At 34.5% G+C, this 27,518-nt stretch overlaps 6 protein-coding genes and 1 long non-coding RNA gene across 12 annotated transcripts in view; 3 read left to right on the plus strand and 4 right to left on the minus strand.

The window, feature by feature from the left end:
• Positions 1 to 25,127, plus strand: LOC148913512 (uncharacterized). The gene is made up of 3 exons (XR_016119951.1): positions 1 to 39; positions 13,560 to 13,612; positions 25,022 to 25,127. It is a non-coding gene; the product is annotated as an uncharacterized LOC148913512 (long non-coding RNA).
• LOC148913511 (limbic system-associated membrane protein-like) overlaps positions 1 to 27,518 on the minus strand; it is a 73,244-nt gene that overhangs the window by 382 nt on the left and 45,344 nt on the right. The gene's annotated exons all lie outside the window — the stretch shown is intronic.
• Positions 949 to 3,550, plus strand: LOC148913513 (uncharacterized). Its single transcript, XM_089030991.1, has one exon. The coding sequence runs from the start codon at positions 1,067 to 1,069 to the stop codon at positions 2,654 to 2,656; it is 1,590 nt and encodes a 529-aa protein (XP_088887117.1). The 5' UTR covers positions 949 to 1,066; the 3' UTR covers positions 2,657 to 3,550.
• LOC148913514 (uncharacterized) lies at positions 2,787 to 6,437 on the minus strand. Its single transcript, XM_089030986.1, has one exon. It carries the CDS (start codon positions 6,268 to 6,270, stop codon positions 3,532 to 3,534), a length of 2,739 nt encoding a protein of 912 aa, XP_088887112.1. The 5' UTR covers positions 6,271 to 6,437; the 3' UTR covers positions 2,787 to 3,531.
• On the plus strand, positions 7,227 to 11,420 carry LOC148913515 (uncharacterized). 2 transcript variants are annotated; one of them, XR_016119949.1, is made up of 4 exons: positions 7,227 to 7,364; positions 8,242 to 8,768; positions 9,317 to 9,794; positions 10,486 to 11,420. XR_016119949.1 is itself a non-coding variant. In XM_089031106.1 (4 exons), the coding sequence occupies exons 2-4, from the start codon at positions 8,729 to 8,731 to the stop codon at positions 10,504 to 10,506; spliced, it is 270 nt and encodes an 89-aa protein (XP_088887232.1). In that variant the 5' UTR covers positions 7,227 to 7,364; positions 8,242 to 8,728; the 3' UTR covers positions 10,507 to 11,420. The 2 variants fall into 2 exon arrangements, 1 of the variants encoding a protein (XP_088887232.1); XM_089031106.1 differs by having other exon boundaries at positions 9,317 to 9,525.
• On the minus strand, positions 11,998 to 15,198 carry LOC148913516 (limbic system-associated membrane protein-like). 2 transcript variants are annotated; one of them, XM_089031019.1, is made up of 6 exons: positions 14,798 to 15,198; positions 14,343 to 14,708; positions 13,903 to 14,181; positions 13,404 to 13,682; positions 13,031 to 13,090; positions 11,998 to 12,800 (listed from the first exon to the last, which is right to left on the minus strand). In XM_089031019.1, the coding sequence occupies exons 1-6, from the start codon at positions 14,856 to 14,858 to the stop codon at positions 12,694 to 12,696; spliced, it is 1,152 nt and encodes a 383-aa protein (XP_088887145.1). In that variant the 5' UTR covers positions 14,859 to 15,198; the 3' UTR covers positions 11,998 to 12,693. The 2 variants fall into 2 exon arrangements, with proteins under 2 accessions (XP_088887145.1, XP_088887151.1); XM_089031025.1 differs by lacking the exon at positions 13,031 to 13,090 and having other exon boundaries at positions 14,798 to 15,195.
• LOC148913517 (uncharacterized) overlaps positions 23,804 to 27,518 on the minus strand; it is a 4,582-nt gene continuing 867 nt past the window's right edge. Inside the window, exons 2-5 of one of the 4 annotated variants that reach the window (XM_089031091.1) lie at positions 26,211 to 26,273; positions 25,174 to 25,215; positions 23,998 to 24,095; positions 23,804 to 23,857 (exon numbers count right to left, since the gene is read on the minus strand). In XM_089031091.1, the coding sequence (XP_088887217.1) occupies positions 24,004 to 24,095; positions 25,174 to 25,215; positions 26,211 to 26,273 (197 nt within the window). In that variant the 3' untranslated portion in view covers positions 23,804 to 23,857; positions 23,998 to 24,003. Of the gene's footprint in view, positions 23,858 to 23,997; positions 24,096 to 25,173; positions 25,216 to 25,271; positions 25,424 to 25,443; positions 25,520 to 26,210; positions 26,274 to 27,518 lie in introns of those variants that run through there. The other 3 variants (XM_089031097.1, XM_089031088.1, XM_089031102.1) reach the window with 3 other exon arrangements.

Below are 27,518 nucleotides of genomic sequence, written 5' to 3' on the forward strand. Positions count from 1 at the left end.
CTCATGAGATATTCGATCCAAAACAGGACTGGCAAATCTGTAAGAGAAAAAGCACACAATAATATTTTAGAATTTCAAAGAATATCAAGTAAAATCGTGGTATTAAACTACGGACACACGGTGCAACATTGGGCGCGATGTTGCAAGCAATTAATGTTGCGAGCCATCAAACACGACGCAATTTGTTGTATGCAAATTTGCTGAAGTAGAAAACTATGTTACTTAAAGAACATTGCCTGCAATGTTGTGCGCAATGTTGCACCGTGTGACCGTGCCTTTATTACTTCTCGTTCTTCTTGGACAATCTGTATCAGTGGATATAGCTTTACTTTATTCTGTATTAGCTGGCAATATAGAGCAATTGGATTTACTCGTAGTCATAGTTACATCACCTCGTAATCTCTTCTCTGCTATTATCTGAAACTAATACATTTAGCCACGTTAATTATGAATCCACTAGTAAAACGTAAACGCTTTCCATTGACACATGACAAATAACGTGAAAACACGGATAAAGAGAAAACAAAGCAAGAAATAAACAAAAAATAAATAAATAAATAAAAGTAAAACAAACGCGCTAAGCGAAGTGACAAAATTAAGATATAAGGAATACAACGTAAACCAAGCAAAGATAAAAACAAAAGACAAGAAAGAATAAAAACAGACATTCAAAGTACATACCTTTAAAATAATTTCTTCTAAATTTGATGTAAACATATGTTATGAGGACGACAATTACTACTACTAAAGCACACGTTATTGACAAGTTGAAAATTGCAAAATTTCTTTCTGTAAAATGAAAAAATAAAAAATAAAATAAAATAAAGCTTTATCGATTCATCTTAGAATTCACTACCCTCAATAATGCCATAAAAAGGCTAGTTCCTCGACAGAGCGGAAAAACCGGACGCATGCGCATTATAGACTATTTTCATGAGCAATCCAATTCTTGGCTTTCACCCACGTGACACCGGTCTTGACAACGGTTGCTATCCGCCATCTTTGTGCCCCTCGATAGTAAACAAACAGACGCGACAGAGAGATATGTGTGAACTTTTCACTGAACATGGTGCATTGTATCGTAGTTGGTTGCGGTTCAAAGAGCGGTAAGAAAAAAGTTTCCTTTTCTTCAATACCTAAAGTGATATCGAATCAAGGCGAAGAGCACGAAGAGTTGACACGAGAGCGGAGAAGGCTTTGGATTTCGGCCATCAGTCGAGGCGATACTGACGCGAAGAGGGTTCTTGAAACCGAACGTGTTTGTGGTCTTCACTTTGTCTCTGGAAAGCCTGCAAAAGTCTGGGACAGATATAATATTGATTGGGTTCCAACTATTAACCTTGGCAAAAAGGAAAGTCAGGAAGAAGATCTGAAGGAAGCAGCGAAAGCTAAGACAGAACGAGCTGAAAGGGCAAGAGAGCGCAGGAAGCGAATCATAGAACATCAGCAACTTGGAGTCGAGAGGAAAAAGAAGGACTTGAATCAAACTGGGAATGCTGTCCAAGATATAGAGTTTTCTACCGAAACACAGAGTAATTCATGTTTTAATATTGAGCCTTCTTGCAGCAGTGCGAATGATGAGCGTGAAGAAATACTCGACAAGAGCACCCAGACACCCGTAGTGACTTTCAAGGACGAGTCAACACAGATGGACTTAGACTTAACTTATTGTGAAGGTTCACAGAACGCTGACACACAGACAGATGAATTTGAATACATGTTTTTAAAATCTGCATATCAAGCTCCGGACAGAGAATTCTTCGATACAGCTGATAAAGTTCGATTTTACACAGGACTACCTTCCTATGAAGTCCTGATGGTGGTGTTTGAGCATGTCGCGCCACATGTTCAACGGAAATCTACAGTTCTTAATAGATTTCAAGAATTTGTGCTGGTACTGATGAAGCTGAGACTAAACGTTCCCTTTCAAGACCTAGCGTATCGTTTCGTGGTGTCCCTGTCAAGTGTATCAAGAATATTTACCTCTTGGATATTGGCAATGGATTCTAGGTTGTCCTGCTTTATCCATTGGCCTGAAAGGGAACAGTTGTGGAAAACTATGCCAATGTGCTTTCAATATACATTTAGGCGCAAAGTAACTGTCATAATCGATTGCTTTGAAGTTTTTATTGAAAAACCAACAAATCTTATGGCCAGAGCTCAAACGTTCTCATCTTATAAGCACCACAACACCATAAAGATCCTTATTGGTATCACTCCCCAAGGTACAATTTGCTTTGTTTCTGAAGCTTGGGGTGGCCGCACCTCAGATAAATATTTAACTGAGAATTGTGGATTCTTAGATAAGTTGACCCCAGGGGATACAGTCATGGCTGATCGGGGATTTACCATCACAGAAAGTGTTGGTTTAAAGCATGGAAAACTGGTAATTCCAGCATTTACCAAAGGGAAAGCCCAGTTAGATCCCATTGACGTTGAACATTCAAGGGGGATAGCCAGTGTTAGGATACACGTTGAAAGAGTGATTGGTCTACTGCAGCGAAAATACACTATTCTGGAAGGAACACTGCCCACAAACTTTGTAAGCAGCAACCAGAATGGGTCACCTGAATTCCAGATACCAATCGTTGACCGCATTTTAAGGGTTTGCTCTGCACTTGTTAATTTTTGTCCTTCCATAGTGCCATTTGAGTAGTACATTTTTCATAAAAAGCAGGGGTGGTAACAATGTTTAAAGTTTTTTCTATAATAACATTATACCAGGAGAAATCATTATTACATTGCGACAGGCACAAAACACAAAAACATCACAATTACTATTTCACTAGAAATAAAGCAACAATTTTATTCACGTTCTTCAACAAGTCCAAATATGGAGGGGACAAACAATCTTAAAAATTAAATTTTGATATGAAAAAGGGCATGAAGGAAAAAGAAAGTGAAAATAACTCTTTACCTATGGCCTAATTTTTCATCTGAGATTATGTGCTAAGAAGATAACTGTGGCTAACACATGAATACTGATTTTGATTCAACTAACAATTTTTTAGCCAGAGAGAAATTGAAAAATATTATGCCAAAGGTAAACAGAGGTCTAATAATATTCAATAGCAACTGAAATGTTTATTAATTAATTTTATTGCTAGAAATATTGCTCTATGTATGACTCATTGTCATGTTACTGTTTCTTCCCTGATACACCATTTCCCTGAACATGGGTTCCTGCTTATTTTAATATTGTCACTAGATTTCATAATAAGAGATGTAGATTGAATCTCGAAAGAAAAGATTTTAATATGTTGGTGTATTTCTCAAAGCAGAATTAATCTGTTTTGACTGAGCCTAAAGTAAGAAGCTGATAATGCTGGACAGTTCAGACACAAACATTTTTACATTTTATTCACTGAGTTCCAATGAAAAGATGTCTGATTTAAATCGCTTAAATGAAGTATTTATTTTGATTATCAGCTTTTTGCTTTTGGTTATTTATTAAAAATTATTTATTATAATATTTATGTCATATTACTGACTATTACTTATCACTAATAATTTTCTTTGCTAAAGAATGAATTAAAAAGTTGGAAACATGCTTATTTGTCCACCTTTAAGGGAAGCTAATAAATGGGGACGCATTTTAGCAACATCAAAAGTTACATGACTGGGGTTAGTACCAAAAGCCAAACACGTAGCAAAAGCAACTGAAAAAACTCCGCAGTCGCTACCATTACTTTGTTGCTGAACTGGTACAAATTCTAAATTAACTAGTCTTCCACCGATTAAGTCATTTGCTTGCTCCTCTATTTCCTGGCTAATTGCATGATGGTAGAGACTATCATAAAGATTTACAACACCAGGTAAGCATCCTATACTGCTAATACATACCCAGTGATCAGTCCCTGTATGCAAAATCTGAATAAATTCTCCCGAAACTACATCAAAGTTCCTTACTCTTCCTAGGGTTGGGCGCTGAAATCCCTCAATTGACTGGTTTACATTCTGCAATAATACTTGGGTAGCTTGAATTATATCACCATTAAGCCATCCAGCAGGATCACTGATGAGGTCATAATCAGCATTGTTTAGTGTTGCAAGGGCACTATACTTGTCAACAACACCGGTTGTAACCTGTGTGATTTCAATATCATCTTCACTGTCACTATTACAATCATCTGTTTGTGATTCTGAAGTTTCTGGTGATGGTGAATTGCTTGGCTTGGCAGAGGTTGTCTTTGAAGAAGTAGAAGTGGTAGGTGTGGATGATTTGTTTTCTTTAGCTTTACAGGCACCACACACCCACGTTGACTGGTGATTCTTTGGCATTCTTTTCAATCCCAAACAGCTAAGATGAAAAAAATGACCATTTGTACAGTTGGCATTGTGGCACTCGACCAGTTTATCACTTATGAGTGCCTTTGCATTACAAACACAGATAGCATTGCATTGCATTGCAGCTTGGTTGACAGTAGATGGTTTCGGCTTGGCTTTTGAAGCCCCAATTCCTCTCTTAAACTGTGGCAGCCTGCTGCAGTGAGGACAATACCATCTTTTAGGTATGGACTTCCCACCTACAGCCAAACATTCTATGTGAAATTGGCCATAAGGACAGTCAGCATTACTGCAGGAGACCATCTCATCACTGCACTGTCCTCTACAAAAGCAGACTGCTTGATCACCTGGAACTTTAATGATAACATTGCACTTTCTTGTGTACCACCGTCCCAAGATCTCAGGGAGTATGCCAATCCTCCAAAATGCTTTAAGCTTTTTCACGACAGTTTTGAAGTGGTGGGGGTCTGGGTAAATTCTCTCACACACAATGTGTGCATTTCCATCTGAATCCACAGCACAAACAACAAAGTCAGCATATTTTCTTTCTGGCAGAGTAAACAACTGTTGTTGAACCTGTAAGTAATAATTGTGGCTCTTCTTTAGCTTCATTAGGCCATTTACCACCTCAAGACAAGAGTTTTTTTGTAGAACATACTGCTTAAAGTCACAGTTGGGGATGGAAATGGGACATTTCACCTCTCCACATCCCAATCCGCAGCAATTGCAAGAAACTAAAAAGTCTGGGGTTGCATGGATGAAAGGAAATTCCCTGTTGATGAACAAACCATATCTCTTAAGTTCAAAGTTAATATGCTTTGTTTTCATTAAGCTTTCATATGCATTAATGGCATACTGTTCGTACTTGATGCCATGTCGAATGGCCTTGTTATCCAGCTTGTACAAGTGGGGGTAGCAGATAGATTGGATCAGTGACTGGGAGGGCTGAGCTAGGTTGGTGTTGTAGGCAGCACCACATACAGAGGCTCCAATTCTGCCAGCACGATGTCTAAAAAAACCTGGGCCCTTAGCTTGATCTCTTGTGTCTTGCTCAACCGCTTTTATCTCCTCGTCTGAAATGTTCAGCTTGACATCTAAGCACTTTCGCAACAGTTCTAGATAATCTAGATCTAAATTACAAGGCTCGTAAAGATCACATAAAACTGGAACATTCCGACTTTTGGAAATGAAATGGTCAGCGAAGGGGTCGATTAAACTTAACAAAGCAGCTTTTGTTTGGCAGTTGTAGAGTTTTGTGTAAAATTCCTCCTTTTCCGCTGCTGAAACTTGGGCTGAAGGGTTCGGGTCTCGTCCAGGTCCAGCTTGATTTTTACGAGACTGTCCTAAATTTTCATCATTCAATTTATCAATGTTACTGTCTAGAATCTCTTTGAGTTTTTTCGCAGAAGAGAAATCTATGTCCTTGGCCCTTGCGTAAGATACTTGGTTGACATACGTGGGAAGAAGCCACGTGCACTTAACTTGGGTACAGGCTAATTTCCCGTTGATTCTTGTCCAACATTCGATGTAAAATAAGACGCTGGCAACATGCGAACAAGATTCTGCTAGGCCTGCTTTACAACCCAAACAATGAGCAGAAAAAATCGTGCCATCCTTGCCGGCAATGATCCAAATATCGGCCAGAGGGTCATTCATGCGTTGGGAATGGCGAACTTTCGCCACGACCACATGCTTGCTTGAGATAATTCGTCCTCTTACTGAAGCCACAAATCCAGACACCACTTGATTATATGCTTCCAAACTCTTGTAATTTTTAAACTGATCGTTCGTATAATAGCTCGTCTGCAAAACCAAGTAACTAAACAAATCTGACTGCTCTATTGGAGGCAAACATTCAGGATCAAACTGCTCACTTGGTATGGTGACTGGATCAACGCCTACTGCCTCGATCTTCTTCAAATAACGTTCCTTTACATGACTTTCAAGACCTGATCCATATTTCGAGAGCACTGGCACAGCCATTTTCCAAAGTTTTGAGACGTCATTTGTCTCTGAAGCGAGCTAAAACTCTAAACACTATAAAAATGGCCTACTATTATCATAACATTTCACACTCGGAGGGGCACAAAGATGGCGGACGCCCATATTTGGATAGGTCGAAATAGGTCAGTGACGTCACGTGAAAGCCAAGAATATGGCGGACGAAAGCGGTAAAAATCTGTCTCTAGGAAAATTGCTCTAAAAATGGACAAAAACGCAGCAATGACACTCAAAACTTTTGATCACAACTCGTAATCTGCCACAGTACTTGATCTTGGTAGTTTTTTTTGAAGCTTGTGGTCGACTTGACGCCAAAATAATGAATTCTTCGACTTGATTCAGAAGGACTTCGATCGCATCTCCTAGTGTTCGATGACAAGTGGAGAATCTTCAAATATAAGGACAGATATGGATATATAAGCTTCATACTTCGGCAAAAGAACGATAACTGAATGAACTTAAACATATCAAATAGCATCCGAAAAATTTTGATACCATTTTTCAAACGAGGCATTTGAACTCACGACACGTGGGCCGAACAAGCGTAAGTTTACCTACACTGTTTTGCTTGTTCAGTCGTAACCTGCAGATTTATCCTTGGCAATTATTTCGAAATATCTGAGTTATTCGCTACTACCTACCAAATGATGATCACTCTTCTGAAATTCTCTGACAAAAACGTCGATCAAGTGATTCACGAAACTGCTGAGTTGAGTAATAAGCATTCTCTCTTGGAGGGTTCGCGTCGTCGTCGTTATCGTCGTTATCATCGTCATCTTCTTCGTCGTCGCTTTCGGCATCATCATCATCTTCGACCTTTAGTAATCCAGTATTAAAAGTGCTAGACAGAGTCTGGACTTTGAGTAGCAGACGAGGATGGCATATAGGGCAGTTGCGAGGAGCGCGAGCAGGCATGCAGAGGACGTGGAAGGAATGTCCACAAGTCAGGGTTAGTGTGTTGTCGTCTTCGGTTTCGCATTCTGCTAAATCACATGCTTCTTGTGGGTCGGGTTCTTCTTCTCCCCAAGCATATCCAAGTGGCAGACTTCTTTGGTCCACAGTGGCATCAAAGGAAGGTAGGTAATATGGCATTTAAAATTCATGTAAAATCAAACAATTAATTACAGTGTACGTAATTGTTTGTGTTTGTAATTTAAATACTTAAAACACAAACTCGTCTTACCTGAAATTTTTTTCTCCCTTTGGGTAGTTTTACTGTACCATCTCCACTGTTCCAAATATCCCCAAACAGGTCAATGATGTGCTCTGCAGCAAGGCCACAGATAACTGAATAGTCCTTGTGCCCTTGTGTGAATGAATGAACTTTATGTACAAAAAAATGACAGTACAAATAACTGATTTAACCCACTCGCCCTCTAAGAAATAAAAATACCTAAATTAGGAATTATTTATGGGATATGCTGAAGCTAAATAATATCCAAATAATATGTTGAGTCTAATTATAATACCTTGTCCCCTTTTATATTGTGGCACAAACCATTCTTGGAAATCATTGTTGAACCGCAGAGTGTTCAGGATATGAGCTGTTGTTCGTATCTGCTCAGGTGTATACCAGGGCTGTATTTCACTGTCAATTACAAATTTCATAAATTATGTTAATTTACTTTCGATTGGAAATATATGTACTGTTTAATAAACAAGCAGGAGTGTTTTATCAGGTATAAAGCACGAGGCGCAGCCGAAATGAACCAAGTTTGATAGAGAAAATCCAAGTTAAAGTTTATGCAAATGAAGACGAATCTATATCAGATATAAAACCTCCTTCATGGTCATGATTTCTATTGTGTTTCCTTCATGAATTATTAATGAGTTTTTAAAATATATATAAATAGTTAACAGTCTGTAGTAATTATTGCATTTAATATGTGATTACACTTATTTCATTACAGTACCTTCTTAATAATGAATGAAATATTTCCACTTTTTTCTCAGAGAGCACATTCATCGACCTTTTGACATTATGGATTGATGCCAGATTTTCATGATGGATCATGTCACTCAGTTGACACAGAGTGGCCTTGTCATAATGACGACGACGGTGAATAATAAACAAAACAGCAACTCGAACCAGTGCTTCTTTGTAAGACTCATAACTTCCACTGCGAAAGATAATTGGATAGAAGTGGAAGACCAAAGGAACAACTTCGTCCAATAAGTGTAACAACAAAGCATATTCAGTACTCTTGTATCGTTGGCCAAAGTGCTGCAATACAGTGTCCCTGACAAGAAGCCAACCTCCAAAACAAGCAGTAATCAAGGTGCTGATCCTAAAGGGTTTTGGTTTTTTTGCTAATACTTTCCTTTGGCCAAATATAGCCTTGTATAATGGCTCAAAGAAAAATCTGTAGATCTTAACAACATTTTGTTGAGCATTAAAAGAGATGTGAAAGGGTCCCTGCCAAGGTACAAGAGAAATGAAATGGAATGGATCTCCAATTGGATTGAGCTGCAAGAAGAAGGTAAATAATGTAAATAATCTTTGTAAAATTCATAATCAAGCCCTTGTGATCTAGTGTCTTTTATGTCATTTTTTTCCTTTGTTCATGTTGTGTTTACCTGAGCAAGTAATTTTTTCTCAAAATACCAAGTTGGCCAATCTCCTGTCGTAAATAAGATATTATTTTGCAAATATTGCACAAGTTGTGGTGATTCTCTAACAGTGTGGAGTAATGCCTCCTTGTAGTTGTTTAGACTCTTCAGGGGTCTTTCATCCTCATCAATTAATACAACTGATCTTAGCGTATCCATTTCCCTTCTTTCAGGATCTGTATAACATCTGCAAACGTCAAGCATTAATGATTGTTATATATATTTCTGACCTTGTAATGATAGGTAATGATATAGGATTTTTTTAAATAAACTTTCATTGTCGATCCAAGTAAATTATATTGTTTTTGATAAAACTTTAAAAAGGTGTGCTGCTGATTATAACAAGGTTTAATTAAAGTGAACCTGTGGAAATCATAAGTTTTATCTTTTAACTGATTTTTTTAATTATCTACCTCAGGTGTTCTACACATCGTTGTGCATTCTGCATGTCAAATTCAAGGAACTGGTGTGGAAGTGTTGCTTGAAAATATTGGTTGTAGTAGTCAACTAATTGTTCTTGGAACAGCTCCCGTACTTTTGGAACACTTATTCCTCCTCTGCATTCTTTCTGCCCGACGAGTACTGTTTTGTGCAATCTATTTATGTCAGCAGGCACAGGGATTGCAGGTACATTATTCTGAATGTCAAGAATTTCGGTGGCCATATGAACTGCTTTGCTTGTCGTTGATATTTTGGGGTCTTGCACAGTATGAATTGCGTGGAAGTCGTCAATTATTAACAACATGAATTCTTTGTTCTATGAGAGTATTAATGACACAAATTATAATGCACAATATAAATTAAGTCATGAACAACATGGCATGGGTGATGTAGTGGTTCACTGCTGGCCTCTCATCACTGTGGTCTGGATTCGAGCCCTGGCTTGACAGGATCATGTGAGTTGAGTTTGTTCTCTCCCTTGTCACAAGGGTTTTTTCCAGGTTCTCTGGATTTCCTCCCTCCTATTTTAGTGAATGAAAGAGAGATGGTTTACCTTATCAGCTTGGTTTATCCTTTCCTTTGTTAATTGGTGACTCATTAAGGCCAAGTCTTTTTTGTGGTTAAAAATTGTTTTGGGGTGGGGGGCAAAGCCCATAGACATGCCAGCCATCAAAGCCTGCTGTGAAGCTCCATGAGTAGCCATGTGAACTCCACAGTCCAGCTGCAGTTTGTTATTTTTCTGAAAAAAATCATTTAAATTTATTCAATATTGGCTTATCAGTAAGATAACACTGTTCATTGTGAACTGCCCTTTTCACTATGATGTCACATTAAAATGAGATCAGCTAAGTAAATATTACACCATAAATATCCTGGATGAAAGAAGGTTTAGCCCACATTTCTATTTTTGCTCAAGCAAACAAGCCATGATGTAATTATGAAATAAGGCAGTTTGAAAATGTAATAGTATTGGGATCCCTTCGTTAAGTCGGTATCCATGTGTTAACCTTCACCTTCACTTTGTGTGAGTTATAAATGGTTGAAAATTCGCCTTAGTTATATTCACTACCTGATTTCTAAAGAATGACAGAGTGTGTAAAATGGAAACTGTTCTTTGTAATTGCTGCTCTTCTCGTTTCTTTGTAGGATTACCATACTCATCATTGATAATACTATCATAGATTTGGCCAAACAGACCAGGAGCACATTGTTCTACAAACTTCTTCATTTCTTGTGGGTCATAAAGAGGATGGCCATTGTCATCATAGTGTAAAGTCAGCTCTTTGTGAAATCTTCTGAACAGCTCCCTAAAGCTTGGTGCTGTCACAAACATTTTTGATTTATTGAAACTGAAAGCTTAGTTGGAAGTATTCAATAAGGGTGTACATATATATATCTATATATAGACCTTCATTACTAAGTTCAAGATATATCACTCAACTATATGATTTTTGGGGGTGAACAGCTTACCTGTAGAATCAATATACTGAGAATATTGTCAAATAACATAGGCACTTCTCTGATTTGTTGAAGGTAAGATTAGAGGGGGGATTTAAATTTCAGTTTTTATTTTGTTTGTTTTATTTTATTTTATTTTAATTTTTTTTACCTGAGAGCTTTTGCTTCAGCATGCTGTTTTCTCGTTGAAACTCCCCTACTTGATGTGCCAAATGACCATTTTCCCTTACAAGTGAGTGGTTGTGCTTTTCCAGTTCCAATATTCTCTTCTGCATCTCTTTATATTTCTCTATCTCTCCTGTGTCTGATTTGTTTCCTTTATTTTGCTAATCAATTTCCAAATTAATTATGTTCAGTTATATAATATTGTTCATTGCGGGTTCACTAAAAACTGTTTGAGGCTAAAAGTCTGTAGAACAATATTTTGTAGAAATGGTTTTACTGTAAATAAGAAAAAGCTGTCTTCCCTTCAGTTTATGTCTGTCTTTCTATTTTCTTACGTAAAAGTGGTCAGGAACACATCGTCTAGAAAACAGTCTAGACAGTGTCTAGACATGTTGCTTTTTTTTTTTTACATGATTATAATAAGAAAAATAGCTTAAATAAATGTGTTTTTCCCCATACCTTTCTCGTATTTTGTGGACAATACGAATCCATAGACGTGATGTGAGTATTTTTGTCGGCGTCACTCAGATGCCCGGAGCATATGTTTGTACCTCTTTTGGTTGGGTTTACTAGCATCTCGTCAAACACTTTGAATAGGTGTTGGGGGCAGGGGACAAGTGAACCATTACAGGTCTTTTCATGTATAGGATAGCAACAAGTTTTGTTGTTTTGCTGTTTTTTACGCTTCAAATGGTAAAAGCACACTGAAATAGCTTCAGAAAAACCACAACTTCGCGCTTCGAGACCTTCTACTTGACGAACTGAACCACTACACAGGTCTTCGGACTTTCGAAGACGAGGTGAAAAAATACAACTATTATGGGCCATTTTAAATTACTTCTTAATATAAAAACTACGAATGGTGTTTCTTCTCCTCGTAGCAACAAATTTAAAGTACTCGGAAGAACTCTTAAAGGGCTTGAAAAAAGGCGGGAATTTGACGCGCTTGCGCCGCTCTTGCGTTCGACATTGACCTTGGAGTGGCAGTAAAAGATAGCAGAAGAAAATGTATTCAAGATTAATGAGGACGAATAATCCAAGAGAATTGATGTTTATTATTAATAAAAGAACATTTCACACTCATCAAACTCAAATACAGCAATTTAATAACATTGAATGGCAATAAAACAAGTTTTTCAAGGGTATATATGCTTCGCAAAACAGTGTAGGTAAACTTACGCTTGTTCGGCCCACGTGTCGTGAGTTCAAATGCCTCGTTTGAAAAATGGTATCAAAATTTTTCGGATGCTATTTAATATGTTTAAGTTCATTCAGTTATCGTTCTTTTGCCGAAGTATGAAGCTTATATATCCATATCTGTCCTTATATTTGAAGATTCTCCACTTGTCATCGAACACTAGGAGATGCGATCGAAGTCCTTCTGAATCAAGTCGAAGAATTCATTATTTTGGCGTCAAGTCGACCACAAGCTTCAAAAAAAACTACCAAGATCAAGTACTGTGGCAGATTACGAGTTGTGATCAAACGTTTTGAGTGTCATTGCTGCGTTTTTGTCCATATTTAGAGCAATTTTCCTAGAGACAGATTTTTACCGCTTTCGTCCGCCATATTGGATTGCTCATGAAAATAGTCTCTAATGCGCATGCGTCCGGTTTTTCCGCTTTGTCTAGTTCCTCACTTTCTAGTAAGAGTCGCAAATGAAAATCGTTATACTAAGCATTTTAAATGATTAAATAATAAGTAATGAAATATTGTGTTATTGATGCAAGCTCAAAAATCAGTAGACTTTGACGTGCCTTGGAAAAATGGCATATACTTAGTAATCTGTTTTCTTTTCTCTTCTCGCTTACTTTCTACTGTAGTTGATATTGCCCACCCTTCAAAGAAGAAAAAATTATAATAGTTACATTCACATGCAAATTACATCATACATGTATGTATAATGTAATAATTTAGAGTTCGTAATAGAGGATTTGCACCATCACATGACGACGACCATCTTATAGAAGACAGGAACAATCGTTGTACATTGAATAGCTCGATTACTTAATGAAAAGGGATTTTATTGTGGTGCATATATAACCATATATAAGGTCAGATTGATTACCTGTTGATAAAGGCAATAGGTTATTTGGTATTGTTTGTAGCGATGACAATGCTGGAGCAGCTGATATATTAAAAAAAGATAAAAATTGAAAGGAGTTCGCTCCCGCTTACTTCATTCGCATTCGATATTTGTTGAGAGAACCGCAAAATTAATAAACAAACAAAAAAAAAACATCCTGTGAACAGGCCTCTTTAGCAATTTCAAAGCGTAACAGAAAAAGGAAAAGTCTTGGCTCTACACTCCCCTCTGCTCTTACCCCTCTCCAACCTTTTTCCACAACAGTATGTTTATATTGCTACAGAGGAAGGGGGTGTTATTTTTAGCACATTTTTGTAGAGAGAAAACTGGAATATTTTAAAAATACATCTCTTACCTTTTCTTGAAAAAAATATGAAATGTTGGTCAAATCCAACTTCGTTTTGTGCTCGACATTCGTACATTCCATACTGATCACTGCTATATGTTAGAAGTGTCAAGATGCTACCGCCTGTAATGTTCCTAACCCCCTTGGTAATTTGCATTCCTTTAGGATCATACCATTTGATCAATGGAGTGGGCAGACCATCAACCAGGCAATGTAAGGTGAGTCTCTTTTCAGTTGATAAGGTATCATGATCAGTAGAGTTTTTTAAACTAATTATAGTGGGTTTATCTGGACAACAAATTGAAAGAGTGCAACAATTAGAAGGGAACCAGCGAAAAAGACAACAAATTAACAAAACAAAAAAATCCTGCCATTTGCTATGCGCCCCCGAAACACGCCGAACCAGAAATAAATAAAATATGGACCTGTAAGATTGCGCGCAATGTTAAACCGCATATGGTCCGCGTTTCAATTTTTTTTATATACTTTAAACATATCTTTAACTTACACCAAACAACAACTGTGATTTCTCTGAGTTCTGGGTGTTCGTTTGGGTTGTTAACGGCAAGACATCGGTATAATCCACTTTCAGTTCTAGTAATGTTAGGTATATACAGCAATGCCTGACCAAGTCCCTGACCTATGATCTTCTTGGAAACACTTTGTAGTTTTACCCACGTGACGTTTGGTGTTGGGATTCCAATGGCGGTGCAGCTGATAACAAAATCTTGGTATTCATTTACAATCTTAGTTGAAAGGAAAGGATCGGTCTTGAAGCGTGGCTTAGCTTAAAAAAAAAAAAGAATATTGATCCAGAATTATAATAACTATAATAACAATTAAGCTTTTTGATTGGTATCCTAGGGATTAATATATTTAAGAGTAAACCGTTCAATATCTCTTACCACTGACAACAAGTGGTAATATGTATGGAAACCATGAACTTACTAGTTACGACAAGTTGTATTTTACTTCTCATCGGTGAACCTGCCATTAATAGCAGACTACATTCATATATCCCATTATCAGCTTCGGTGACATTAGAGATGACAAGAGTAGCAGTGGACTCTTTACTGATTCGACCACTCAGTCTTGTGGGGCAGCTTTTGAGAATAACGAACTTCCATCCATTGAAACCATCCTCGACGCCTATAACTATTCTAAATCCACTTGTATTATATATAGCCCACTCTGGTGAATATGGATCAAACAGTGCAGTTCTATTTCTGACAAGGTAATCCCACACAAGTCTCGCTGTACCTCCACTGGACACGTAGAGCACACTTGGAGGTTCTCGAGTGAACCATTGAATACCTATTGAATATCATGTATTCATATCATCCGCATGAAACAAATAAAATTAGCCAAATTAAACAATTTAAACCTTAATTGCGTAGGATTACCTTTTGAAAGAGTTACCAATGAAATCAGCAATGCAATAGTTTCGACGTAAAAATACCTCATACTTTATTTCCAATCGCACTGCAAAGTTATGGTTTTTCACAAGCCGGTTAGTATTTATAACGACGTTTTAGAGAGAGTTCATTTTCTTTTTATATTTCCTCAGTCAACACTAGAAATTAAAACCAAAAATGGAAGTTTCAAAATAAAAAAAATCCAAAGTAGGAAGTAAGAAGAAAAGAAATCCCCATGTACTTTCGAATCTAACCGAGTCGCTCACTGAACAATCAGAAATAGCCAAAGATGTTTTATTTGTCAATTTATAATATAGATGGGATATTTTTACATAGTGCTCAGTTGATGTAATGTATTTAGAAAATCTATTGTGTTCTGTTGTAAATTCATTGTATTTTTATGAATACCTTAGATCAACTGCTTGCTGCGTAGCTCTTTCAACTGCAAATTGCATTATGAAATATTTCACGCGCGCTGATTAGTTGGCTACCGTGTTTATATCAAAGGACAGGGACACGCTCACACAAATATCTTATAAAAGCTATACAAAAACCTATTGTTATGTCTCTGTACTGTGAAAAGCAAGAGAAACGCTCAGCTACGCCTCGGGTTCTTAAGCTTGTTTCTCTCTTGCTCAGCTAAAGCTTCCAGCTTATTCTATCTCCGTAAGAGATATGTGCGTGCGTTTTGTATTCCTTAATTATATTCCCGTATTCAATGGCTGTTTCCACAGTGTTACATGAATATTATTAGCTTCCCTTGAAACCAAAAGAAATTGTCATTATTCTATATAAGAAGTTAAGAAAAGGTTGAAATTAAAAAGAAGAAATTAAAATAAATAAACAATAAATACGTGATATGGTTGGGGGGGGGGGGGGGGTGAGGGGCTAATTTAGTTTCTTCAGTCAACTCAACGGAAAAAAATATAAAAAACACATCGTTTTTTTTCTGCTGAAGTGTGGGGGGGGGCTTCATTTTCCCTTTGCACCCCTCCCGGATCCGCCCTTGTGACGTTTCATATTTCACACAACCAACATCCCTTTCGGTAGCTTTTTCGTTAGACAAAATTTCACTACTGTGTTGGTATCCTCAAAGGATTTTTACATTTTAATATGAAAAGAGCTTTTTAAAAAAAAATGTGGTAGCTTAGGTATGGAACTCCATGAGGGGTCTATTGCAAAATCCACCAAGGTTTAATGTATAGGTCATATATCAAGTGCGCATGCTCTAATTTTTTTTTTTGTATCTATAGGCTCAAAGAACCGTACATCGCAAATATGTATAAATCGTTTTTTTTTTTTATGCTCCCATTTAACATTGGGAACCTATTACGTATAGTAAAGCACGGCATTCATGGAAAGCAGGTTTTTTATTTTATTTCATTATATTAGATTAAACTTAATGTAGATTAGTTGATTATTTCAAACATTTTCTAAATCTATCTATCTATCTATCTATCTATCTATCTATCTATCTATCTATCTATCTATCTATCTATCTATCTATCTATCTATGAAAAACTCTCTCTCCTCTCTCTCTCTCTCTATTCAACGAGTGCACATCTAAAACACGAAGCTCTTGCAAATTTGCTAGTTTCTGTTAGTATAACACTCCAAATTATGGATAATTCGAATTTTAAGAAGTATTTAACCTACGATAGTGATTCTAGCTACTTTTTGTGGTCCAAAGACGTTAATTCCTTGAAGAAATTAGTTTGTGATCTTTTGGATGATGAATCGATTTTGGCAGCCGAAGTCAACGAGGACAAACACCATAAAATGCAGTCTTTTAAGGCAGCAGATTGTACTGTAAAGCTATATCAGACTACAAGAAAAATCCTTCTTCAAGGATCCGGCAGTCAAGGACTCAACAGGGTTTTTTCTGACTATCTTAAAGCAGAAGATAAAGTTGAATCTGACTCGACTTCTAATGATGGCGGTCAAGCGGAAAGAGAAGCTTCCAAAGATGTCGAAGATAATTCCTCGTATGACACATTAAATGGCAACATAGATGTTTCTATAGATTCGTCTGCTAATCCCTGTGAGTGCTTACAATTCAAAACTGACCTAGAGTCAATCGTACAAGACATAGACAAGATTAAAGATGATATTCGTTTACTTTCAAAAAATGGCGGGAAAGATAAAGAAGATGACAACAACAACAACGAGGTTCATGATTTGAATTGTAAATTACAAGAAGAAAATTCTCGCCTTACTGAAGAAGTGGGTCAATTAAGAGAAAGCATAACTGGCTTAAGGAGAACAGTGCAGGAACTCGAGTGTGAAAAATCAAGTTTAGTCACAGCGTTAAGGATTTTACAACGTCCTGAACCTTTTCCTCAATGTTTTCCTTTTCCGGCACAAGGTTTTGGTCCCACAGGTTTTGGTCCTGGTCCCATGCCGTTTAATCAATTTCGTGACTCGAATATTGTCGCAGCAACAGAAGAAAATAATTTCATACAGCATGAGGAAGCAACAACGACTATGTCCGAACTGGATCACCAATCCAAAAATGTAAACAAAAATAAAAAGAAGAAAAAGAAAAAGAATCAAAAGCCAAAGCAGAACAGCACTAATATGACTAATAACGTTAATGGTACAGTCCCCAAGGAGTCTGCTAATTCCCAGCCTGATACCGTGGACTTGACAAAAGAGAACTCTAAGTCTGTGTATATAGTTGGTGATTCTATTCTAAAGGGGCTCAAGTGGTGGAAGATGTCTCGTGGCAATACGAAGGTACATATGAAATGCTTCCCGGGAGCAACTGTAGAGGACATGGAGTCCTACGTCATTCCAACTGCTCACAAAAATCCCGATGAGATAATTGTACACATTGGCACTAACGACCTGAGAAATCACTCGCCAAGGCAAGTTGCCGAAAGTATTGTCAACCTAACAGAAAATATATCCCAGAATTCTAAAGCAAGAGTGACCATATCTGGGATTGTTACACGATCGGACGATGAATGTCTAAAAAGCAAAGTAACTGAGGCCAACAAGATCCTAAAAGCCTTTACAGGTAACCGCAGCTGGAGCTTTATAGATAATGGTAAGATCAATAACTCTTTACTCAACAAAAGCGGCCTTCATCTTAATGAAAAAGGCAATGCAGCTTTAGCTAAGAACATTATGAATTATCTTTATTCCGATTGAATTTTACATAATAGTACCTCCAGCAATCTTGATCATAATCTAATACCCAAAGTGAGGGGTTTTAAGGTTGCAAGTTTGAATATTGTCAGCTTGCCACTGCATTTAGATGAAATTAAATTACTTCTTGAAGATCAAGTGCTGGATGTACTTGCCTTGAATGAAACTAGACTCGACAACTCTATTTCTGATCATTTCTTGTCTATTGATAATTATACCTTTGTTAGAAAAGACAGAAATAGATCTGGTGGAGGTGTCGGTTTGTATATTCATTCTAGAAATAAATTCAGGATCAGGCATGATATAGTTAATTGTGATGAGCAGCATGAAATTATTAACATTGAAATTTTAAAACCAAATAGTAAACCTTTTGGCATATGTGCTTTTTATAGACCACCAAATTGTAACAGAAATTTTTTCGAGTCGTTTGAATGTATAATCCAAACTTATGACCAGGAAACTAAGGAATTAATGCTGATTGGTGACTTAAATTGCAATTATTTGTGTAAATCTGATCCTAATTTATCAATCGTCAAATTTATCTGTGATGTTTATCACTTTTTTCAAATTATAAAAGAGCCCACCAGGGTAATGCGAACTTCCAGTACTTTAATTGACGTAATATTTACAAATATGCCTGACCGCATGGTAGCATCTGGTGTTTGCCACTTAGGCATGAGCGATCATAGCCTGATATATGCTATAAGGAAATTTGCGGTTCCCTCAAATATTAAGTGTCATAAGTATATTACATATAGATGCTTTAAGAATTTTGATTCGAATAAGTTTAGGACTCAGCTGAGTTCCATAGATTGGTCTCTTATTGACAATTTGTCTGATCCTAGTGAAATGGTAGAGCAATGGGAAGAGGTTTTTCTTCGAGTTGCTAATGCTCATGCTCCCTTGAGAACACGTAGGGTTAGAAATAACCACTCTCCTTGGCTCACTGGAGATATCAGACAGCTAATTATTCATAGAAATTATTTAAAGAGACAAGCAATTAGATCTGGTGATCAACAATCCTGGAGTGAGTATAAGAGCTTTAGAAACATGGTTACTAACGAAATTAAGAAATCTAAAGTTTCTTACTATCACTCTAGAATTAAAGACAATTATGGAAATCCTAAAGCACTGTGGAAAACAATAAATAACCTTACTGGTAGAAGCAATTCTACAAGTAATTCCATCACTGAATTAAAAATTAACAATTGCACTTTTAATGACCCAGCAGAAATTGCCGACTTAATGAATAGTCATTTTTCCAGAATTGGCAATACACTGGTCGCAGAGATGGAGAGAGGTATTATTGATTTCCAGGATTTCCTCAGACCAGTTGAATTTAATTTCAATTTTGTGGAGATCTCTAGTGACTTAGTTCTGAAGTTTCTAAGCAATATGCCAACAGATAAAGCCACAGGACTGGACAACATATCTTGTCGGCTTTTAAAAGAAGCTGCTCCCATAATTGCTCCTATCATAGCTAATATCATAAATACGTCATTTGCTAAGGGAATTTTCCCTTCACTTTGGAAAAGAGCTAAAGTGATCCCTCTACATAAGGCCAAGGATCGTAATGATCCAAATAATTATAGGCCAATATCTATTCTCCCTATTTTATCTAAAATTTGTGAGAGGGCAGCTTATGACCAATTATATGCCTATTTTAATAAATTCAATCTCTTAACTAAGTATCAATCTGGCTTTCGACCCTTACATTCTACTGTTACTGCTTTATTAGAAGCTACAAATGATTGGTATACTAACATGGATAGTGGCTTAACTAACCTTGTAGTTTCCTTAGATTTAGCGAAAGCCTTTGATACTGTTTCACATGACATCCTAATTTCTAAACTTAAGCACTATGGGGTTGGTGGAGTAGCATTAGATTTCTTTCGTTCTTACTTAACTGATAGAAGTCAATGCTGTACCATTGAAACCTATACCTCAAATCCAGTAACTGTAACGAGCGGTGTTCCACAGGGCTCGATTTTAGGTCCGTTACTGTTTATAATTTATATTAATGACTTGCCTCATTGTCTCGAAATTAGTCAGCCTCGTCTTTATGCTGATGACACCCTAATTAGTTACGCTTCAAAGTCAACTACTGAACTCTATGATAAAGTGAATTTAGATTTACTGTGTGTCAGTGACTGGCTATTGGCTAATAAGCTGAGTTTGAATGTAGTAAAATCTGAATATATGTTAATTGGATCAAATTTTCAGCTTTCAAATTTGGGAATTTCTTCGCATATCTTGATTAAGGATCAAGAGGTAAAGAGGGTAACCTCTTCAAAACACCTTGGTGTGTATTTAGATCAAAACCTAACTTGGGATGTTCATATTGAAAACTTATGTAAGAAAACTGGCTCTTCCATTAATGGTTTAAAACAAGCCAGAGATTTTGTCCCTCTTGATACCTTAATACTTATGTATAAGGCTCTTATTCAACCGTTATTTGATTACTGTGATCTTGTTTGGAGTAATTTAAACAAAGGCCAAGCAGACCGACTTCAAAAATTGCAGAACAGAGCTGCCCGAATCATAACCTTTCAGGGCTATGACATAAGGTCAGCAGACATCTTGCAACAATTGAATTGGGACCGCTTGGCTATAAGACGCGAAAAGCGCCTTTCTCTCATGATGTATGATATTTTGCATGACAATACTCCATCTTATTTACAAGATCTTTTCTCAAAAAGTAAGGATTCAAATGCTTATAAATCTAAATTGAGAAATATCGAAGATAAATTAGAAATTCAAACTATTCCAAGGACTGAATTCCTTAAAAAAAGTTTCTCTTACAGAGGAGCTAAATTATGGAATTCTATTCCTTCACATATCCGAACTTCATCCTCTAGGTTAGTTTTTAATAAGAATTTGTCTAATTGGCAGTCGGATAGTACCTAGTCACTTTATATTTATCATTTATACGCATTTTAATAGCTATATATATAGTTTATATTATTTAATTCATTTTTAAATATATCACATATTATATGTAAATCTCTTTCTTATGAAGTACGACTTTCATGTAAAGAAGTGTATGACACTTATGAAACTATCGTCCTCAAATAAAGGTGCATTCATTCTATCTATCTATCTATCTATCTATCTATCTATCTGTCTGTCTGTCTGTCTGTCTGTCTGTCTGTCTGTCTGTCTGTCTGTCTGTCTGTCTGTCTGTCTGTCTGTCTGTCTGTCTATCTATCTATCTATAGTCTATCAATATTTAAATTTAGAGAAAGGTTGAAAGCACGCATAACAATTTTTTAATTACTAAGAAAGCCATCTAGATCTCAAAGTAGTTCTGTGCAATTCCTTTAGATCTGCAGCAATCCTTCGGGAGCACTTTAACAGAATGTACTCGCCACAAAGAATGGAAACAAAATAGGACAACATTTTTTTTTTTCTAAAATTTTTTTTTTCATTTTTAAAAATGTTTTATTGAATAGAAAGAAAAATAAAATAAACAACATCTATGACGCCTACATACCTAAAAAAAGGAATTTTATTTTTTTAGGAAACAAAATGGATTTTCACCTCTTCCTGTTAGCCTAATTGTTATTGTTAAAACATGCTGCATTACAATTACAACTGTATAGGAAATACGACCGTTCGAGAATAATTAATGAACATTATTGATAAAATGGCACTGCCTTCACCTTCTACATTCGCCGTTTTCAAAAAGAAACTGGTTGCTTATTTAAATGGAAGGTATTTTGGCTCTGACCAAAAGTTCTTTTAGCGATTTGTCCTTCCTGTAAGACACTGTTGGAGAATCTGAATAAATCCTAGAACTGTTTTAATAGTTTTAGCAGTTAGCAATGCCGGTTTCGGATAGGTAATGACGTATCCTTCTTCAGTTGCTCTTAGTATACTATAAAATGCGAACAAGTAGATTCGAACCGTAATGCGACGATGGTTCTAAAGAGACCCTTTTTTGGTAATAAGATCACGTGTAATCATTGTCTAAATTGATTGTCCAATCAGAATGACGGATTTTGGATCCTTGATCCTGGCTTAACACCAAAAGTGCGTACCACAAGTGCTATTAAAGCATTTTCATCAAATCAAGTTGCATTTTTCCTTAATTCTTAGAGTATTAAGGCATTTCCTTTTAATATCACATCTACGAATACACAAAAGTATAATTTTAGGAAATACCCCTTACTACACACTCGTGGTCTTTAGCCTCTTTCATCAAATGCATGTGGTATTTTTTTATTAATTAGTTCTCGAACGGTGGTTATAATACATCTACATAAAATACCTCGTTTCCAAAGTAAAATTTTTTTTTGAAGTATTCATTTTAATAAGAAATTTAATTTATCTCAAAATTAAAAAATTAGTAATAAGAAATTTTAGTTATCTAAAAATTAAAAAATTAAAAATAAGAAATCTTAATTATCTAAATATTAAAAAATTAAAAATAAGAAATTTTGATTACCTAAAAATAAAAAAATTAATAATAAGAAATTTTAATTATCTAAATATTAAAGAATTAAAAATAAGAAATTTTGATTATCTAAATATTAAAAAATTAAAAATAAGAAATTTTAATTATCTAAAAATAAAAAAATTATAAATAAGAAAGTTTAATTATCTAAAAATAAAAAAAAAATAAAAAAAAAATTTAAATATCTAAAAATTAAAAAATTAAAAATAAGAAATTTTAATTATCTATATATCAAAAAATTAAAAATAAGAAATTTTAATTATCTAAATATTAAAAAATTAGAAATAAGAAATCTTGATTATCCAAAAATAGAAAAATTAAAAATAAGAAATTTTAATTATCTAAAAATTAAAAAATTAAAAATAAGAAATTATAATTATCTAAAAATTAAAAAATTAAAAATAAGAAATTTTAATTATCTAAAAATTAAAAAATTATGAATAAGAAATTTTAATTATCTAAAAATAAAAAAAATATAAATAAGAAATCTTGATTATCCAAAAATAGAAAAATTAAAAATAAGAAATTTTAATTATCTAAAAATTAAAAAATTAAAAATAAGAAATTTTAATTATCTAAAAATTAAAAAATTATAAATAAGAAATTTTAATTATCTAAAAATTAAAAAATTAATAATAAGAAATTTTAATTATCTAAATATTAAAGAATTAAAAATAAGAAATTTTGATTATCTAAATATTAAAAAATTAAAAATAAGAAATTTTAATTATCTAAAAATAAAAAAATTATAAATAAGAAAGTTTAATTATCTAAAAATAAAAAAATAAAAAAATAAAAATTTTAAATATCTAAAAATTAAAAAATTAAAAATAAGAAATTTTAATTATCTATATATCAAAAATTAAAAATAAGAAATTTTAATTATCTAAATATTAAAAAATTAGAAATAAGAAATCTTGATTATCCAAAAATAGAAAAATTAAAAATAAGAAATTTTAATTATCTAAAAATTAAAAAATTAAAAATAAGAAATTATAATTATCTAAAAATTAAAAAATTAAAAATAAGAAATTTTAATTATCTAAAAATTAAAAAATTATAAATAAGAAATTTTAATTATCTAAAAATAAAAAAAATATAAATAAGAAATCTTGATTATCCAAAAATAGAAAAATTAAAAATAAGAAATTTTAATTATCTAAAAATTAAAAAATTATAAATAAGAAATTTTAATTATCTAAAAATTAAAAAATTATAAATAAGAAATTTTAATTATCTAAAAATTAAAAAAATTATAAATAAGAAATTTTAATTATCTAAAAATAAAAAAAATATAAATAAGAAATTTTAATTATCTAAAAATAAAAAAATTATAAATAAGAAATTTTAATTATCTAAAAATAAAAAAATTATAAATAAGAAATTTTAATTATTTAAAAATAAACTTGACTCTCTTCACCTTTTCTTTGGAAGCAAAAACCCTGGAAAATAAAATAAAATGAAATTATTTTTAAAGCTTGGAATTATATTGAAGTAGTAATAAATGAAATTAGTCGAATTCAAGTTGTAATAAACAGCGATAAACAGTATATTATTTTTTAATATTAGGTGCGGCCTTTACCTAAATTTAAAAGTGCCACATCACCAGTGCAATCCCCATTAATATAATGTAACCCTTAATGTGCCTTAGTATGTTGGACGAGTTCGGTTCGGGTGGTGCTTAAAAGAGAAATAGTTAGGTTAATCAAAAGTTAAATAGAGTACAGAAATAAAAATAATAAGTTTGAGTTCCCTTATGAAAAAAAGCCATAGTTTTTTTAAACAAAATTGCTTCATAGCTTCCCCCTCCCCCTCTCTTTCTCTTTATTTACCACGGTGTATCAGGTTCATGGACATGCTGTTAATTATCTGTGACGGTAAATGTAAGACAATGAAGGCTAAAAACAAGATGAGCCGTATACGAGTGTTTCAGCCAAACGCAAAAACAAGACAAATCGAGCGAAAAAAGAAACAACAAATAAATAATGTAAGGAATTGTTTTCTACTACTCATCTAAGCGAAACCTATTTTAATTATCATTTATATCCATTGATTACTCTATAATTCTGTACATAAAATCATGATGAGCCGCATTCGAGTGTTTTAGAAAAACGCAAAAATAAAACAAATCGAACGAAAAAAGAAGCAGCAAATTAAAATAAATAAATAATGTAAGGAATTGTTTTCTTCTTCTTCTTCTTCTACCACATAACCCTAAATTTGTAACATACGAAAGGTTGCTTGTACTAGAATACGCCATCGGCTTCATTACAAGCATCCTTGTCTTATTTTGACTTTTTGTTATTGTATTAACAAAGTTTATTTTCGTGACAAAACAAATCAACTCGACACTCTAAACCTTCAGCTTATGTATAACATTCTACTCGAATGGTTAGCTCATCTTAGCTCATTTTTCTAGCAGCAGACAAAGGTGAATTCAAATTTTGAGTTATCAATATATCTTTCAAAAAGCATATACAATTATATCCTACTACCAAAGCTGCCTCATAAAATTATCTCCACTCAAATAAAATGTGTGATCGATCTGTACGTAATATTGCCAGTCCATTTCAGAGCAATTATTGAATGCTTTTTTTTTTTTTCAGGAATACAGAGAGTAAACATAAGAGTATAAATATGAATGTGCAGAGTAATAACTGGTATTTAAAAAAAAATTATATTCATGCAAGTCTTAAACGTTATAAATTCAAATGCTGCTATATATTAATATAACGTCATTACTTATTATTGAACTTACTTGTAATGTTCGAAGTTGTAGTTGTTTTAGTTGTTGGTGCTCCTATATCAATAATAAAAGAAATAAAATAAGGTACACATTTATAATGTGCGTTTATTCAGACTGTTGATTCCTTATATACAGGCGAGTGATGTCATTGACATGCGACGTACTTTGGTGATAATTAGCTCTCTCTCTCTCTCTCTCTCTCTCTCTCTCTCTCTCTCTCTCTCTCTCTCCTTTCTACCGTACAGTCGCGATTGACTCCAGCCTGCCAAAAAAGGTTTAACAATCTATTGTTAAACTATTCATGCAATACTAACAAAATTAAGGAACTGATGCAAAAACACTATTTTAGGAAAGGTATCTGGAATAAACTAAAGAAGAGTAAAATATCATAAAGGTACAAATTAAAGACTAAGATAAATAAAGAAGAAAGTTATGCACATTAAAATGATATAAGATGACAATATTAAGAATTAATAATTTAGAAAAAGAACTTTCTAAACAAGACAATTATAGGTATTTCAAATACGCTTGCATGTAGTACTGAAATGAATATTATAAACTAATTACGATTTGAGACGACAATAGCACGAAACATTGACGGCTAGTGGGGAGTTCGCGACTCCGCCCAATACCGAATATATTTTCTTCCAACGCCTTCAATATTTCGTGCTATTGTGGTTTCAAAATCGTAATTAGTTTTGTATCGCGATTCTAAAGAATTTAACACACGAAAAAGAAAAAAACCTGACCGATTTTCTTTGATCAAAAGCGAAATTCTCCTTACGAGTGCGCGCTATGGCGCAAGCAACAGACAAGCGTAAAAATTTGACGCGCTCGCTTCAAGCTCAAGCTCAAGCTCAAGCCTTCATTTTCGTCGCGCTTTAGCCAATGAGAACCCTTAATTTTGAAACGACAATACTATGAAATATTGTCGTCTTAAAAATATAAGAGACTATTGAGAGTGAATTGCGATGCTATAATATATGCATATTATAACTGTATATCGGTATTCTAGAATTTTATGTATGCTGAAGCTATCAAAGCCTTACGTGTAATGTTCGGAGCAGCAGCTGTAGTTTCTGGGGTTGGAGAAGGCCCTTCTGTTGTCTTTTCTGTCGAGGGAAAACGTAATAATTAAAACAATATCGCGCGAGATCCTTGTAGTTTTACCGGTTGTCTGGGCTTAGCTCTAGGTAGTGGACTTTTTTTTCCCCCTTTTTTTATATCTGCAAGCTTTGATTCATATTTTCGACATATTTGTACTTGAACATATACGAGATATGGAGTAACGGGAAAAATGGCCGCTCTTCACGAGAGTGGTCAGCGGTATACGCATGATCACTGCAGGTATGTGCAGCATAATATTATTTTTTAGTTTGAGTTATTCTGTTTGTCTCATTTGTTGTTGTAGTGGTAGTGGTATGAACAAATAATGATTGGTTGCTTTGTTGACTTGAAGGTTGGTTTATAATTGGTTGGTTGGTTGATAAGGTGGAACAGAGAGAATATGTAAGTAAATAATTCTATAACTTTAATAACTTAAGGAAAAATTGAAGAATGATGAATAACAAACATAACAAGTGCTTATGCTATATTCAAGATCGATTTACGATTGTCTTTAATCATTAAAGGTTTGCGAGATCTGCTTGATTTGTATGAATTAATTGCTCAATAATAAGTCGATTCAGTGTGTCTTAAAAGCTGTCTAGAGAGTTGATAGATAGATAATTTGTAACACCGTATGGTATGTAAAAATGAAACTGACGTTTCGGACGTTAGTCCTTCATCGGAGTAAACCTAGCAGTCTAGGTTCGTCTATAAATAGCTAACCTGATTTCCTATTAACATTTCGTGGTTATATAAGGTCACTACTTGGGGCTAGGTTTTAATTAAAAAAGACAGCGTTGGATTAGTTTTTGACTAAGAATATGGTAAATAATTATTGACATTCAAAAAACCATCTGATATCGATTGCCCATAACCATGTGTAGTATAATAGACTATGTATCAATTATTTTTTAAGAACAAAGTTATGAATATGTCTAACAATATAACCAACATATCGCATTGTTGTCGAAATACTACAAAGAATATATTTTGCTTCATAACATTGAACCCAGGCGTTGATGTTTGCTGAGAAGTTAGTGATCATCCAGGTGAGAGTAGTCTTATCGAAGACTTGAACCACAGAAAGTCTTTGAAATGACTAAGTCCAGCTCAGGTTGTCCAAATGTCAGTCACCACCAGCAATATCTTTCTCAACACAACACTCACCCCGGCGATAACACTTCACAACAAATGTGCATAAATATGTATATCGTATTATTTTCCTAAAGGAAAATACGGTCTATGTGGAT

This window comes from Actinia tenebrosa, unplaced genomic scaffold (genome assembly GCF_029948245.1).
Source record: "Actinia tenebrosa isolate PJP-AT-01 unplaced genomic scaffold, QUT_ActTen_1.0 PGA_scaffold0__85_contigs__length_37466705, whole genome shotgun sequence".
NCBI lineage: Eukaryota > Metazoa > Cnidaria > Anthozoa > Actiniaria > Actiniidae > Actinia > Actinia tenebrosa.

Bases quoted from the DNA above. Each gene is read 5' to 3' on its own strand.
- LOC148913516 (XM_089031019.1), bottom strand. From the start codon at position 14,858: ATGAGGTATTTTTACGTCGAAACTATTGCATTGCTGATTTCATTGGTA. The intron at 14,182-14,342 runs GTAAGTTCATGG...TTTTTTTTTAAG, and splicing joins AATACAACTTGTCGTAACTA to CTAAGCCACGCTTCAAGACC. The intron at 13,683-13,902 runs GTAAGTTAAAGA...TTTGTTGTCCAG, and splicing joins AATCACAGTTGTTGTTTGGT to ATAAACCCACTATAATTAGT.
- LOC148913515 (XM_089031106.1), top strand. From the start codon at position 8,729: ATGGAATGGATCTCCAATTGGATTGAGCTGCAAGAAGAAG. The intron at 8,769-9,316 runs GTAAATAATGTA...TATCTACCTCAG, and splicing joins GATTGAGCTGCAAGAAGAAG to GTGTTCTACACATCGTTGTG. The intron at 9,526-10,485 runs GTACATTATTCT...GTTTCTTTGTAG, and splicing joins AGCAGGCACAGGGATTGCAG to GATTACCATACTCATCATTG.
- LOC148913513 (XM_089030991.1), top strand. From the start codon at position 1,067: ATGGTGCATTGTATCGTAGTTGGTTGCGGTTCAAAGAGCGGTAAGAAA.
- LOC148913514 (XM_089030986.1), bottom strand. From the start codon at position 6,270: ATGGCTGTGCCAGTGCTCTCGAAATATGGATCAGGTCTTGAAAGTCAT.